Consider the following 17,084-nt stretch of genomic DNA (forward strand, 5'->3'; position numbering starts at 1 on the left):
TTTTTTTTTTTTTTTTTTTTTTTTTTGAGAGGGAGTCTGGCTGTCGCCCAGGCTGGAGTGCAGTGGCCGGATCTCAGCTCACTGCAAGCTCCGCCTCCCGGGTTCCCGCCATTCTCCTGCCTCAGCCTCCCAAGTAGCTGGGACTACAGGCGCCAGCCACCTCGCCCGGCTAGCTTTTTTTTGTATTTTTTAGTAGAGATGGGGTTTCACCGTGTTAGCCAGGATGGTCTCGAACTCCTGACCTCGTGATCCGCCCGTCTCGGCCTCCCAAAGTGCTGGGATTACAGGCTTGAGCCACTGCGCCCGGCCGAGATGGAGTCTTATACCGTTGCCCAGGCTGGAGTGCAACGGCGTGATCTCAGCTCACCGCAACCTCTGCCTCCCAGGTTCAAGCGATTCTCCTGCCTTAGCCTCCCTAGTAGCTGGGATTACAGGTGCCCGCCACCACACCCAGCTAATTTTTTGTACTTTTAGTAGAGATGGGGGTTCACTATGTTGGCCAGGCTGGTCTCGAAGTCCTGACCTTGTGATCCACCTGCCTCAGCCTCCCAAAGTGCTGGGATTACAGGCATGAGCCACCATGTCTGGCCTCAACTTTGATCTTTTTCCTTCCTCCCTATAGTTCATTCCTCAAAATGAGTTTGTGAAGTAATTGCCCATAATATCTATGCTTACTGAACTAGTGCTCCATTTAATTTCAATAAAACAATTAAAGCAAGGAAAAATAAAAATGACAAGAAAATGGTTTCTTATACATTGAAAATATTAGTATATTCTCTTCCAAAGTGCCAGGATGGTGTGGGATCTTGCTTCTAGTGGGAATGTCAAGATATGTAGGCACCTTCCCCTTCACAAGAGGGACATGCCTGAAACAAGCATTGGCAATCAACAGCATAACTTATTTCTGTCCTGTGAGGTTTCCCATCTTCAAAGGCTGTAACATTATAGCCCCCAAAAATATAGATTATGAGTGTTTTAAAATTTAGAAAAGTAATATTCTGACATTCAACACAGGATGCACAATCATGTTAGAATTGAGGGCTGAGGGCAACTATTGTCATAAAGAGATAAATTAGAGTGCAGCTGCCACTACTGCCGCTCTCTGCCCGCCGGCCCGTCTACCCCCAGCATGAGTGGCCTGTGCGTCTACAGCACGTCAGTCACCGGCTCCCGCGAAATCAAGTCCCAGCAGAGCGAGGTGACCCGAATCCTGGATGGGAAGCGCATCCAATACCAGCTAGTGGACATCTCCCAGGACAACGCCCTGAGGGATGAGATGCGAGCCTTGGCGGGCAACCCCAAGGCCACCCCACCCCAGATTGTCAAAGGGGACCAGTACTGTGGGGACTATGAGCTCTTCGTGGAGGCCGTGGAACAAAACACACTGCAGGAGTTCCTGAAGCTGGCCTGAGTCAAGCCTGTCCAGAGTTCCCCTGCTGGACTCCATCACCACACTACCCCAGCCTTCAACTGGCCATGAAGGACCTTTTGACCAACTCCCTGTCATTCCTATCCTAACCTTAGAGTCCCTCCCGCAATCCAGGCCACTTCTCCTCCCTCCTCTCTAAATGTAGTCCCCTCTTCTCCATCCAAAGGCAACATTCCTTACCTATTAGTCTCAGAAATTGTCTTAAGCAACAGCCCCACATGCTGGCTGCCCCAGCCAAGCATTGGGGCCGCCATCCTGCCTGGCACTGGCTGATGGGCACCTCTATTGGTTCCATCAGCCAGAGCTCTGCCAAAGGCCCCGCAGTCCCTCTCCCAGGAGGACCCTAGAGACAATTAAATGATGTCCTGTTCCATTGGAAAAAAAAAGAGAGAGATAAATTAGGGCCCAATTTTGTACAGAAAATTCTATATAGAAAATGAAGGTAAAACAAAATTCTAGTTGGTGTATGGCAAAGCCATATTACCTTTACTGCTGTATTTCCCTCACTGCCTAAAAAGTACCTTATTACTAGAAGCTGTTCTATAAATGTTTGTTGATTGAATTCATTCCTACATAAACAATTCCGGAAAAAGACAACAGAATCATGCTTATAAGTGTTGATGTTTGTGGCTTCTTAATTATACTCAAAATGTGGAGAATCCTAAGCTATACTCAAGCTTAGGATCTCAAAGGAAATTACTATGCATATATATAGCTCAAGAATACTAGGAAGCCTATTGGGACATCACGTTTGTTTCTAGTCTTATTCTTCACTTTCGTTTCTATCAACTGGTGTGGAGTGTAGTTTCAAAACAAGATTCATTAACAGTTACAAGACAAGAGGAAAGCTCTTCCGGAGGGAATGAAAAAGCAGCAGCAGTAGAGGTTATCTCTTTGTTCCTGTTCCTCCCACAGTTGGGTGAATCAAGGGAGAACAGAGACTGGCTGCAGGGCCTTACTTTCTGCATAGCGCCACCTAGTGGTCCAGACTGTTAAATGGTTTTTGTTTTGCCAAAGGTTGAAAAATCGGAAATTCCAAAGTTGTGAACAGATTTGACAAGCCGTTATTAATATTTGTGTGAGGATGTAAATGCCAGCTGAAGAGTTATTTGGATAGATTTTTCTCCCAGAGAGCATGTCCCCTATCAATAACGGTTGTCTCTTCACCTCTGTGCTGAAGTCACCTGATGAGGAATCTACATCCCTGGGTCTCTGGTAAGGAAACACCAGCCAGCCCTTTCCACACCTGCCCCGAGCTCCCGGGAGTCCATACCGAATTAAATCCTGGCTGCCCCAAGGAAGGCATGGAATGGAAGCTGGAGGGCAGGCTTCTGATGGGCACTGCTACTAGTTCTGTTTACATGAGCATGTCTGAAGAAACAGCCAGATTTCAACTTTCCTTCCAAGCTAAGATGAAGCAAAGGCTGTAGACTGTGGATTTTTTTTTTTTTTTCTTAGCCAGGCTTTTCATTCCTCTGCAAGTTGCTAAAAATCAGATCTGGCAACCAGTTAAGAGGGATGTGGGAAGAAAAGAAGAGGAAATAGTGAACAATGAACAGCGATAAAGAGGTTTCTCTTCCTTTTTTTCTTAAAAGCATGCCCACTGCTATTTCCAGACCTAGCCTAAAAAACACAAAGCCCTTGAGAGTAGAGCTGTGAGAAGGCTGAGTTGGCCACCCAGCTAAAAGCAGCAGAATCCCAGGTACATTCTAAAAGGTTGACTCAATTAGAATCCATTTGGAAAAACAGTTAGGACCTGGAAGTTCTGTTATTTGGCCCTAGTTTCCTGCTCTTTTGGCATGAGGACTGACAGCAGCTAAAGAGAAAGTAACTATAAGTAGGCGAAGGCCACATACATAGGCCAGTGATGGACCTGTTCCAAGTTGGTTAGGAGAGAGGTGGGGTGGGGTCATAACTGGGTAGAAATTGGACCAAGGTGATCTTTGAGGATCCCCTAACCTCTGATTCAGCACACTCCTTTCACTTGGAATCACACACAAATAGAAATAATCTTCCTGATAAGTCTTGGTAAACTGAGACTATCCTAGAGTGCTTAGCATGAATAAATGATATCGTATGGCTTTATAAAGGGAAGAATGAAAAGAAGGACGAGAAAGTCTAAGAGTTCATGTTATGGATAGTGTATGTATGTTTATGTGTGCGTGCACACATGTCTGTGTACACACTGATGCTGCATAATTAAGTTACAAAAGAAACAATCACTTTCCTTTTCTTGAATTTAGACCCTTACTTCTGCTTAAGGAAGTTCAACGTTAGTGGTGCAGCCCTGGCAGTATTCAGACACTAACTGAAAAATTCCACCTGGTCTTGCAAAACCTTTGGGAGAAGGGCTATCAGAGGGTTCCCAGGCACCTGTTTTGGTCAGAGGGATTGAGAAGAGCTGCTGAAGAAGCTTGTTTTCTGACGTTCTCAGGACCACAACCACATCAGCAGGGAGAGTGTCTCTATTCTTCTCAAGAACCCCAGAAGCATCATATAATACCTGTAACATGAATAGCAAACGGCAAATTAGCCAAGTCAACTCTCCATCATTGGTGACTCTGGCAAATTGTCTAGCCAGTCATTAATTGACCTCTATATAGAACTAATCTTGACATAGCCACGCTTTTATATGCACAGCATCAGATAAAGGGAAAATTAGGATTTTGAGAGACCAGTTTATCTTAACTTATTGTCTAGTCGCTTTTTTTTTTTTTTTTTTTTTTTTGAGATGGAGTCTTGCTCTGTTATCCAGGCTGGAGTGCAGTGGCATGATCTCGGCTTACTTCAACCTCCGCCTCCCAGGTTCAAGCAATTCTCCTGCCTCAGCCTCCTGAGTAGCTGGAACCACAGGTACGTGCCACCATGCCCAGCTAATTTTTTGTATTTTTAGCAGAGATGAGGTTTCACTGTGTTAGCCAGGATGGTCTTGACCTCCTGACCTCATGATTCACCTGCCTCGGCCTCCTAAAGTGCTAGGATTACAGGCGTGAGCCAAAGCACTGGCCTGTCTAGTTGCTTTTTGAAGATAAATCACATGAGAATAATTATTAAAATATATTAGATACCATGTGCAAAGCATCCATCCTATGAGCTAAACACTGTTATTATCTCCATTTTACTGGTAGGCAGAGACTTAGGAAGAGGCTGAGTAATGTGCTCCTGGTCACACATTTCACAGGTGGTAGGTAGGTATCAAAACTCAGGCAGTTTGCCTCTATGCTCACAACTACTTTAAGTACTCTCACTGTCTCGCTAGGTCCTCATGCGATCTGAGTGATCACTCAAGGCTGCTGAGTAGTTCTTGGTTCTCAGAACAGAGGGGATCCAGTTCATATAAATTGTAAGGACCACCCTCAGAGAATTCCTTCTCTACAAATAAGCTTTGAATGGCAAATGGATACAGCAAAGGACACAGAGACCAGGAAAAAAAAGTTTTTCCCCTAAAATCAAGAAAGGAAAAGAATAAGAAAGAGTCAAGAAGAGGGATGGGTAGGACATGGGTATAAAAGGACAGAGAGAGGTGAGAAGAGGAGGACAGGAATGGGAGGCAGAAAAGAGGAATGGGGAGAGGAATCAGGGTAGATGCTGGTATTTCGGACTCAGAAGGACATTAATATGCTGAGGTAGGTCAAAAACAGAATTGCGATTTCTAACAAAGATCCAAAATAGACACCATAAAGTACTATTTGGAGAGAAAAACAATCCCCTTCCCGTGTACTAGAATTTCCCAACATCCAGTCAGGAAAATCAGTTACAACAGTATGATGTGAATATGAAAGACAATTTCAATACATCTTAAATCAACAAAATAATCAAAAATGCCTTTTATTGAACTCCCACCAATTTTCTGGACCTACAGCTCATCAGACCCCAGAGGAACGAATCAGCCATAATTCAAATGGCTCCTTTGGGAGTAACATAAGCAAGGAGCTTGCGGTTATAAGACAGGGAATTTCCTGAATCAGTCACTAATCTGCTTCAGGAACTTGAAATTCAGACTGAGGCATAATGTATGAAAAGTGGAAATTTCAGTTAAGTTGTAAAAGCTTAACATCTGGATAATAATGTAGATTTTTTTCTTTTCATCTGGACATTTTGGGGCCCTTAGACATATGATTAAAGTACTAAAAATTGAGTCCCACTGTGATATTAACCTTCCTCCATTACCTACATGTCTCCAAATGACTTTAGAATGTGAACATTTACCACTAAACACCGCAAAAAGCTGTAATATGTTTTCTCTCTGGAGAGCTGTCAGTTCTAGGCCAAACCTCAGGTGAGAAGCAGATGGCAACTCTGTGGGCCACCCCAGTAAGAAATTGCTTCTATGCCAGGGGCAACTTTCTGTGAGTGGCACCACTGAGAAACTTTAAGAATTATGATTAGGTATTCAGGAAGAAGTAAAAGGGGAAAGAAATCTGTAAGCAATTTCATGAGCAGCACAGACAGGGTAATACAGCACTTACCCTTTGTCAAATTCAGGTCTAATAACTGTCACACTGGCCTCACCTTTCCAGCATAATGCTGAATGCCAAAGCACAGCTCCACTCCTTTGGGCCTCCAGAAGTATTTGCACCGTAGATTATCTTCAAATTTATCTGTGTGGATTTTTATGTTGGAGAGTTACAATGTGAATTATTCCCTCTTTCAAACAAAAACTTGTTCCTTGAGTCATGAGTGACTCAGAAATAAGGACTTTCAGAATAAGGCCTTGATATTAACAAGGGTGGAGAAAGATCACCGATATGATGGACATTTATCATATCCTTGCTTCGCTGTGTAGCGTTGTCTTTAGTGTCAGCCTGTGCTTTAAGGTCATATGTTCTCCTGCTGTTTCTAAGAACTCCTAGCATGGACACTGATGACACCAGAGGCCCTGCCAGTTAGTTTTAGAACCATAAAGATATCCCACGGAAGGCAGATGACCCTGGTTTAAACTCATCTGGGCAACTTGTGACAATGTTATATATAAAAGAAAGCCACTGAGGGTTACAATTTCAACTCATAAAAGTTAATCTCTGCCACAAATCAATTTTCCCTCTGGGGAAAAGGCTTGAAACTTTTTATTCCTCCTTTAACACACAATCTTTGCTATTGTAGTTGAAAGCCCACTAGGTGTGAGAAACTGTTAAGCACTAAAAGCACATAAAGACTGAGGCTTCATTGCCCCAAGCACCTCACAGTCTAAGTGAGGAACAAAGGTTGTGAAAAACACGGAAGATTCAAGAGGAATAGGGTACAGAATAGAGGGCCTTTGACGTCAGAAGGAGGTGCCCTGTATTCATCCCGAAGATAACAGCAACCACCTAATGAGAAGGTGGCTTTAGAAAGACTAAACTAGCTGCGATGTTCAGGGTAGATGGGTAAGGTAGGAGCCTGGAAGCCAGGAGACTGGAAAGGGCTTCTACACGAAATCAGATTAGAGGTGGATGGGAGTCCAGGGGAAGACATGAGAGGGGGGCACACAAAGGATGGGAAGCAAATACTGGCTATAGGAAAGAAGAGAGAGGAAGGCATAAAAATGAAATCAACACGGGGTAATGCTAATCATGCTGGCAGGAACAGGAAAGTGGGAAGGGTTAGGAATAGTGATGGGTTTGCTTTAAGATTCAAATTCTACCACTACATTTCAATTCAATTAAAAAGAAGGCCTATATTCTTACAACCCACCACATAGACAAAATATGTAAGGTAAATTCACTAAAGTACACTCAATTGATGATATGAACCAAGTTTTGTTCTAAATGTATATGCCTTTTTCTCAGAAGGAACCTACCAACCAGGGTCTGGTCAGTTGCTTGGGGAAACCGACTTTCCTCATCCAAAAGTGCAAGTAGTCCCAGGGGTTTCTGGAGGAACATGTCCAAGAGCGGGCGGTTGTCCTCATATTCCACAGGTATAGCATCAATGCCTTCATTCTGATACTCCATCTGGAGGGAAATGGATTGTGATTCTCTCCAGCCCAAAACCAGCCTTGGTACCACCAGGATACTTTGACATGGACTTTCTGGGTCTAGCAACATTGAATGCATGTGGAAAGCAGGATATGTTTTACGTGTATAATAAAGGAATCTTCTGCATATAACACCATTAAAGCTGTGCATTGAAATCTGACTTACAAGTGGCCTCTGGCAGGCAGCTAAACCCAGTAAAAGCTCTGTCTCAAACGTGGACTTGGTAACTTATCATTTAGAAACTAATGTACAAGGAAGTAAAGCTGAAAAAAAAAATTATTTTGGTGCGAAACGTGGTTTAAACTAAGAAAACAGAATTCTCCTCTGCAAGGAATTCTATAAAGGAATCATCTAGGGTTGGAAAACTAGAAAAACTCCAGATTACCAGGGAAATAAGTGGAAGGAACCTGGACCGAAACAAGAGTGGATGGGAGAGGAGTGCTATACAGATTTATCCAGCTTCAGAGATAAAAGCAATGCTGGTATTTTCACTAAATGTCTTTGTGTGTATCTAATCACAGTTTAGTTTGTGTGTCCTCATACCTGCATTAAAACAATTATCCCTGCATCCAAGAGGCTTAGCCAGAATGTTTCATTATTGCAACTACTTCATACAGAAGAGAGTCTTAGGGTTTAAGTAAAGGTTGAGGCTGAGCAGACTGCTATGTAGGCTGCTGCCACAGGAAGAGCCCCATCCCTTGGGCCCACTAGTTTCTCACTCTGTCTTCACAATTTATTATTAAACTCACAGAGGGATAATTTCCATTTCTAGAAAACCACGAACACATCTTACTCCTCTCTGGAGATACCTCTCCAGTTACTGAGGGATCTGGTACATAGCAGATAGGGGATAGGGAGGGCTAGTGTAGCAGTTAAGAACCTATGTCCCGAATTCCAGGTCATTTGTGTCATTTTGAACACAACCATAAGTATTTTTAGTTAAATAAAGTAGAAGAGATACAGCATTTTGAGCAATATGCACAAAAGAGTTTTGATGCAAGATTTAAATGAGCGACTTGTCACCAGCTCCACTCAAGTGAGGAAATGTACCTTTCCACAGATATCAAGACTTTTTTCAGATAAATTTAGACTATTTAGCCAGGACTGCCTTACCCTGTTTTCTCTCTAGGGTCTTTTGCCTGTTAGTCTACAGGGTTTCTGCTACAAAGTGTGGGCAGCTTGGAGACACCTTTTCCCCATCGAGTTTAGTTACCTCAGAGTTCACTATTACCTGCTCAAGAGCAAAAACGTGCTGATTGAAATAGTACTGGATTTGCTCATTGGCGATGTTTATGCAGAGCTGCTCAAATGAATTTCTCTGAAAATTCTCAAATCCAAAGATATCCAAGATCCCCACATTCATCCCATCTTCTGCACTACTGCGTGAGAGAGAAGAACAAAACTACTTAGAGGAGGAAACGCCCACCTCAAGACGATGAGAATATATGTGCCCAAGTATTTATCAACTCAAGTACCCAATTCAGCCACTCACGGAGAGCAGCATCCTGCCACCCCTAAGAAAAGAAGCAGTTTGTGTCTGAAACTATTTGTTCTTTCAGACTTTCAACAGTATTTCCAACTTCTTTTTTTTTAAGCAGTAGAATCCTTTAGCATCTTACTCAGGAACTCCATATATAAAATAGATGTTTAAAAGTCATTTTGTTTGAAGGGGTTGAAGCTGTTGCTTATTTATTCTCCCACCTATCTACCCCCAAAGGTAACTGGAAGAGTACTCTTCAGAATTGGATGTGGTGAATTCCTCCACATACAGGAAACCACTATGTTCAAGGAAAGAGCAAGGAAAAGTAGTCGAAGAAGTAGGAATAATAATGTAAGATAGTGTGCTTTAACATTTTTCATAAAATGTCTCTTTGATTCTAAAAACAACACTATGAAGAGGATATTATTATCCTCATTTTACAGGTGAGAAAACTGACTTAGAACATGAAGCTGATGAAAACCCATTTATGCTTGGCGTTCCAATAATGGAACATCAAGCATATGGGAGTTATTCACATCCTACTGCTCAAGGTCATCGCCAAGGTCTGATCGAAAAAATTCAAAAAATTGCCACCTCAGGCATAAATGGGTTAAGTTGTAGAGTTGGGGTGCGAACCCAGTCTGTCCAGCTCCCAGCCAAGACTGTTCTCTCAAATACTACACTTTAGTGGCTCCTTCAGTCATTTGCCTCTCGGGTACAAACGCTTCAACTCTCCTGGATCTCATTGTGTCTTCTAAAAGAGAAGGCCTAAATTAGCCGGGCGTGGTGGCACGCGCCTGTAATCCCAGCTACTCAAGAGGCGGAGGCAGTTGAATCGCTTGAACCCCGGAGGTGGAGGTTGCAGTGAGCGGAGATCGTGCCACTGCACTCTGGCCTGGGCGACAGAGTGATACTCTGACTCCACAAAAAAAAGAAAGAAAATCCCAGAGAGGACCGAATGCTTCCTTTTGCCAACTCTAAGGGACGGCGGGGTCAATGGCAGCTCTCCTGAGCCCTCTGCTCTCCGAGGAACTTGCCATATGTTTTTGTCTGGCTGCAGGAGTGTATTAATGCGATTCACAATCCAGCTGAAGAGCCTCCCATACAGGGCTTTGGACATGGCGTCTCGAACGTCCGCAGCCCTGTCTACGGTATTGGCACGGATGATGGTCTCGCCCCGGGTGACCACACAGTGGGAGGTGAGGGCCTCCTGGAGCTCTTCGGGGCTGATGCACAGAACAGAGGCAGCTGAAACAGAGAGTAAGGATAACACAGAATGTAGCCAGACCTTCGTTCATTCAGTCTGTCAGCATTGATTCAACATCCATTATGTGCCAGACTCCATTTTGGTACTTTGCACTCAAAGATAAACAGGCTAGGTCCCTAACCCCAAGAAGTTTCCAGACTGACACAGTATCTCCCAAACTGTTCTGAAAGCTCTTACTTCATAGATGCTTGATGAAAAAAAAAGGAAGAGGAGGTGGTCTTTTGCCAAATAAATTGGGGAAATAGCTGCAGACTGTATTTTACCCTTAGACAGTCACAAAATATACTCTTACCCTAAAATGTCCTACAGTTTAACACAAAAAAGGTTTTACTTTATTTAAATCAGTTTTCTTTGTTTTCATAATTGAGGATTCTCACTCTTAGTACCACCATAATTACCTGTGGAACTTCAAAAATAAACAGGTGCCTGCTTTCTTCTCCTGTATATGTTGATATAGTGGATTCAGAATGGGCCCAACCTCCTGTATTTTTTTTCAGTTTGTAGATGATTTTTTCAAAACAACTAAGGTTAAAACCAATACCCAAAATTACCTGCCATAGAATTCTTTTCTACAGAACTCTTGCAGCTTATGGAAGGAACACTGGTGTTCCACAGGACATCCTTGGGGAAATACTAGTTCATGAAAACATCCAGAGCCATTAGAAGGACCAGCAGGCTGGGCAAATCCCAACACTTTGGGAGGCTGATGGGGGCGGGGGGTGGATCATGAGGTCAGGAGTTCAAGACCAGCCTGGCCAAGATGGTGAAACCCCGTCTCTACTAAAATACAAAATTAGCCAGGTGTGGTGGCAGGTGCCTGTAATCCCAGCTGCTCTGGAGGCTGAGGCAAAGAAATGCTTGAACCCAGGAGGCAGAGGTTGCAGTGAGCGGAGATCGCGCCACTGCACTCCAGCCTGGGTGATAGAGCGAGATTCCATCTCAAAAAAAAAAAAAAAAAAAAAGACTAGCAAATGCTGCATTATATTTTACAGAGCCCAAAGAAGCATGTGCTTTGGCAACAACACAGCCCACAAATATCAAATAATTACCATTTTGCAAAGCTTCAGCATTGGGCACCTCACTTTTATCAGTCTGATGCTGAGAGGAAATAGCTGCAAACTCAATGTTCCCAATATTCAAAATCCCAGCCAAAATTCTGTACACTGAGTGCACCTCCTGAAAAGGACATCAAGAACCATATATGAAGGTCATTGCCAATCAAACTAATGAACCACTAGACCTGTAATGGACACTACTAGTCGTTTACCAAAGTCCATTCTCCCTCTTTTCCTGGACACACAGCCAAATTTCCCAAACTCCTTTGCAGTTAGAGGTCATCATATAACCACATTTTAACAATGAAGCAAGCAGAATGATGTGGGTCACTTCTGAGCCCAGGCCTTATGGGCATGAGCATACCTCCTCTATACTTACCTTCTCATTACTGCTGGCTGGAACTCCCAGCAACCCAGCCTTAACCATGCCACTGATGAGGATGCCTTAGACCAACAATTGCACAAAGGGAGTTGCTCTGCAACCTGAACCTCTTATCTGGAAACAATTATAAGAGATAACTAATCTTCTTTGTTCTTTAAGCCACTTTTAGCCTTTTACCCTAACTAATACCAGCTCCCAAATTCAGGTATGATCTTTTGTTCAAAGCAAGAGAGGAGCTGTTTCCTTAACCTCTTTGGAATATCGCTTTTATGAAGTAGTTGGGAAGACATTCATTCATGGCTCCTAGAATATTTTAAAGTTAAATGATGGACTATATAGTTATGAAGTCAGGAAATATTTTGAAAGAGTTGCTAGAAATTATCTGTGATAACTGTATATGAAATTATATTTTCATATAACAAGAAATATATATAATTAACCTTTTTTTGAGATAGAGTCTTGCTCTGTCACCCAGGCTGGAGTGCAGTGGCACAATCTCGGCTCACTGCAACTCCTGCCTCAGCCTCCCGAGTAGCTGGGATTATAGACACGCACCACCACACCCAGCTCTTTTTGGTATTTTTTAGTAGAGATGGAGTTTCGCCATGTTGGCCAGGCTGGTCTTGAACTCCTGACCTCAGGTGATCTACCCGCCTCAGCCTCCCAAAGTGCTGGGGATTCCAGGCGTGAGCTACCGTGCCCAGCCAACAATTGACTTTTGTTTTTTTGTTTTGTTTTTTGTTTTTTTGTTTTTTTGAGACGGAGTTTCGCTCTTGTTGCCCAGACTGGAGTGCAATGGCGCTACCTCGGATCACTGCAACCCCTGCCTCCCAGGTTCAAGTGATTCTCCTGCCTCAGCCTCCTGAGTAGCTGGGATTATAGGCATGTGCCACCATGCCCAATTAATTTTTTAGTTTTAGTAGAGACGGAGTTTCTCCATGGTGGTCAGGCTGGTCTCGAACTCCTGACTTCAGGTGATCCACCTGCCTTGGCCTCCCAACGTGCTGGGATTACAGGCATGAGCCACTGTGCCTGGCCAACAATTGACTTTTGAACAATACAGGTTGGAACTGCACAGGTCCTCCTATACATAGATATTTTTCAACCAAACATGGATCAAAAATACAGTATTCACAAGATGTGAAACCCACATATACAGAGGGCTGACTTTTCATATATGTGGGTTCTGCAGGGATGAATGCAGGACTCGAGTGTGCTTGGATTTTGGTATATGAATTGGAGGTTCCTGGAACTAATCCATCACATATACTGAGGGATAATTGTATCTGTTCTTTGCCCCCAGTTGCTGGCACAAAAGCATCTAAAACCCTTGAAAGTGAGTGATAGGAATGTTAGGAGTCTTTTGTTATTTACAACAAGCCCCTCTCAACCATACCTGAGTTTATACTAAGCAGGTGACTCTTGGTGGACCTCTAGTTAGCTTTAGGATGGAGAGCTGGTTGCCAGAGGAACCAATCATGTGATTAGAGAGTTCAAACTTTTGGGTCCTCCTCAGCCCAGTCTCTGGGAGCAGAGAGGGATTAGACATTGAGTTAATTCCCAACGGCCAATGATTAACCAATCATGTGAATGTAATGGAACCTCCACAAAATCCTCTAAGTGATGAGATTCGGAGAGTTTTCAGGTTGGTGAACACATGGGTGCTGGGAAAGTAATTTGCTCAGAGGGAATGGAAGCTCTATATTACTTCCCACACACCTTGCCCTATGCATTTTTTCCATTTCCTTGTGACTGTTCTTTAGCTGTATCCTTTTTTTTTTTTTGAGATAGAGTTTTGCTTTTGTCGCCCAGCCTGGAGTGCAATGGTGTGATCTTGGCTCACTACAACTTCTGCCTCCTGGGTTCAAGCGATTCTCCTGCCTCAGCCTCCCAAGTAGCTAGGATTACAGGTACCTGCCACCATGCCCGGCTAAATTTTTGTATTTTTAGTAGAGACGGCATTTCACCATGTTGGTCAGGCTGGTCTTGAACTCCTGACCTCAGGTGATCTGCCCACCTTGGCCTCCCAAAGTGCCCGGCAGAGTTGTATCCTTTGTAATAAAACAGTAATGGTAAGTGAAGTGTTTTCCTGAGTTCTATAACTTGTTCTAGCAAATTATCAAACCTGAGGAGGGAGTTGTGGGGACTCTCAATTTATAATCAGTCAGTCAGAAGTATAGAAGACAGGAGTATAGGTATCTGGAGTCAGGGTAGTCTTGTGGGACTGAGCCCTTAGCTTGTGGGATCTGATGCTAACTCCAGGTAGATAGTGTCAGAATTGAGTGAATTGTAGGACACTCAGCTGATGCCAGAGAATTTGTTGGTATGGAGGAGAAAACCCCACATATTTGGTGTCAGCAATGTGAGTAAAAACAGTTCTGATTATCTAAGCTCTATTTTTAGATTGAAAGCTGAATACATATGTATCATTAATAGTAAAAAAAAAATTAAAGGGTATATTTACTTATTTAAAAACTTACATTTTCTATATGTGAAACAACAAAATAGGAAAATTTTGCATTTTATGCTTAGAGAAAAGTACTTTCACAAAAATACTCAGGCAGGTAACTTGATTTAGTACTCTACATAGCAGCAAAGGAATAGCAACAGCCACTAGACCACTGATAAAGCATTGCCTCACAGATTACAACTTCCTGTAAACATTACTCAGTAAAGCCAAAAAAAGGAACACAAACTATAATAGTGACATCTGCTGGATACCTGATAATGCTACAAAGACAAATGAAGATTTTAAACTAGGCTTCTACAGTGGATAAATGTTACTCTTCCAACTTCTAAATCAAAGGCAATATGTCATGTTTTTTACTTTAAGAATCATTGTTTAATCACCCAGCTTAAGAGTGGCTAAGGAGAACACCTACTAAATAGGTTTTCTGGGACTTGCTGGGATTTAACATGACAGCACCTCATTACTTAGATCAATACAGTGTGAGGCTTGCTCACTACACTGAGCAACTTCCCACAGAGGCAGATCCCGGGGGTAAAGCAGAGACTCTTGCAGTGAGTTCTACATCAGCTGTTTCTATACCCAGTTATCTCAAGAGGTTATCTGAAACTCTCAGTACTCTTAGAAAAAATAAATGTATTTCCTGTAATTAAAACACAAAGACTCTCTCTCTCTCTTTCTTCACGTATTACAGTACAAGCTCTGAAACCTCCCAAAATAAGACTTCCAGGCACTTCACCACTGGGATAATCACCATAAAAAATGACTGTCAAAGGCCATACCCTTGAAACCAGCATCTTGCCCTGTTGCTTCTCTGGCAATATCCTCTTCAGCATAGTGCCTAGACAACCATTTAAAGTGAAAAACTATCTATGACCCTGAGCAAAAACATTTAGGTTCAAACACTGTGTGAATCACTGAAATTAATGATCGATTGGGTCTCCCTCCTTGATTTAGTGAGAACTACAGAGGGGTAACCAATGCTCACCTTATCAAGGAGTTTATATTTCTGGGCTATTCCACCCACTTGACTCCATCAGTCCTAACCTTGGGTTAATTAGTTCTCCCTTTCTGATCTAGGAGCCTCTGTGTTCAGGTCAAAACATCATGTACACTCATGGCAAAATTCAATCAGTTGTATGTCCACCTGTGGGATTACTCTTCCTGTCCTAAACCTTTTTGATCAAATTTTTCTTATTGTCTCCCCACAGAGAGCCAGAGAAGGTTTTTTCACCTTCTTTACCTTGTCCATTTTCTCTTGCTTCATCTCCAGCTACAGAGCTTTTCCTGGCATCTCTGCCTTTTCTGCAGAATCTTGCTATGCTGCTATCTCTTTTTATTTCTACCACTTTCCAACTTTCTGTATTATAAAGTGGAATAGCTTCACTCAAGAAGACCAAGTCCTCCAACTGGGTTTCTCAATTTATTGTTGATGAGTATAAACCGTTTCACTACCAATCAGCAAAAGTGGGGAAGAAAGAGCGTTTCTCCTTCAAAGCCCCACTGCAGGATATCTGATATTTTCTTATCTTTTCTCATAAGACACTTCTTTTACTGATGTAGATATTCTCTTGACAGAGTTGAGGCTAATTGAAAAGTTGAGAGGAAACTTAGTTTTCTCTGTTAGCCTGGTGCTACTCTAAGGAAATCCCCCTTGGCCTGACTCATAAGCATCTCCAGTAGTTGTTTCTCTGGTATATCCCTAGGAATTTACTTCCCTTCCCAGTCTCTCTTTCCTTTCTTTCCTTTTTGTAAGTTTCTTCAGTTTTTCATCAGTTCTTCCCTGCTGAAGGGACTCGCTACAGGCTCTATTCCAACACCTCTCGGTCTCCTTTGCAGAGGCTCTACAACATCTGGCATCTTAAAAGCCAATGGTATCCTATTGTCTGTCATCAAGACATTAGAAATCCTCAAGACTCCCAAGTCATATTTTCACATGTAATCCTTCAGAGCAGTACTCTCTCAATTCATAATCTATTTTGAAGAAAGGGAAGAAATTTTGCGCCGATCTCAAAGGCTTCTCCCTAACCTTTCCAACGGGGATCTATAGTGTACGTCCAATTTTGACCATCACATAGATCATCTGCCCAAAAAGTTTTCATGTAGCATTAAATAGAAACATCTCTAAAACCCTACTGATTGAATATGTTAATTACTACCAGCAAGACAGTATGATATTGTATGGTTTGGCTCCAGAAATAAGAGTTGAAAAGCACAATCTTCACAATAAGGTCTTAGGGATAATCCCCCAACCCTCCACAAGGAGTCATCATCATTAGTGGAAGACTCCTCCACCAGGGCAATTTCTTTACAATAAACTCAGGGTCAAGTGTTCTTTCAGATACTTTGGCTGGTGTCCCAGAATTAAAATTCATGCTCGTGACTCCACACGAAGATTTGCTACTCATAATTTTGCTTTAAGGGTTTGAGAAAAAAATTAAGGGATTCCTGCAGGGAACTAGTGACATTATAAGAAAGGAGAAGAACCATAATTTTGATTGAATTGACAAGTTCATTTAAGCTTTATCTAGAAATGTCTGCCAGAAAAACCTAAGAGAAAGTTCTGTTACATCAGCATTTGGCATCTGTTTCCTGACTACATTCAACTGGATCTTTCTGAATTTAGTCACACTACTTTGAATTTATAAACATAAAGTGAACTGAGTTAACTCAGCAAAACAGGTTGTCTGCAGAGATAGAACTACAGAATTCAGAGTCAGAGAGATAAGATCCAGTTTCTTGCTTTCATTTCTAAGGTTGCAGCTGATATAAATTGGTTTATTTCCTGTATGAATTAATGTGGGACATGGTGAAAATATACACACATGACACCATTACATTCTGGTTATTCATTTAACAGTACAGACCAGGCACAAATTAAAAATGTTCACCATCTTTTACATGTTTTTCTTTTCATGTTTATTCATACAGTCATTCATTTATTTCTATTGCACCTTTTTTCCCAGAGAGGCTAGGGATGGCTTACTTCAAGGACATATACTTAACATACTAAATTTCTTCTTCTTTTTTTTTTTTTTTTTTTTTTT

At 42.3% G+C, this 17,084-nt stretch overlaps 2 protein-coding genes across 2 annotated transcripts in view; one reads left to right on the forward strand and one right to left on the reverse strand.

Moving 5' to 3' along the window:
* Positions 1-17,084, reverse strand: part of MYO3B (myosin IIIB) — a gene marked incomplete at its 5' end in the record, with an annotated part of 364,721 nt that overhangs the window by 143,231 nt on the left and 204,406 nt on the right. The window contains 6 exons of the mRNA XM_017854464.1: positions 3,803-3,932; positions 5,942-6,030; positions 7,209-7,362; positions 8,618-8,765; positions 9,904-10,114; positions 11,183-11,309. Of these exons, the coding sequence (XP_017709953.1) occupies positions 3,803-3,932; positions 5,942-6,030; positions 7,209-7,362; positions 8,618-8,765; positions 9,904-10,114; positions 11,183-11,309 (859 nt within the window). The remainder of the gene's footprint in view (positions 1-3,802; positions 3,933-5,941; positions 6,031-7,208; positions 7,363-8,617; positions 8,766-9,903; positions 10,115-11,182; positions 11,310-17,084) is intronic.
* Positions 1,082-1,805, forward strand: LOC108516843 (SH3 domain-binding glutamic acid-rich-like protein 3). The gene has a single exon (XM_017854508.1). The coding sequence runs from the start codon at positions 1,130-1,132 to the stop codon at positions 1,409-1,411; it is 282 nt and encodes a 93-aa protein (XP_017709997.1). The 5' UTR covers positions 1,082-1,129; the 3' UTR covers positions 1,412-1,805.

This window comes from Rhinopithecus bieti, unplaced genomic scaffold, assembly GCF_001698545.2.
Source record: "Rhinopithecus bieti isolate Rb0 unplaced genomic scaffold, ASM169854v2 scaffold_37314, whole genome shotgun sequence".
NCBI lineage: Eukaryota > Metazoa > Chordata > Mammalia > Primates > Cercopithecidae > Rhinopithecus > Rhinopithecus bieti.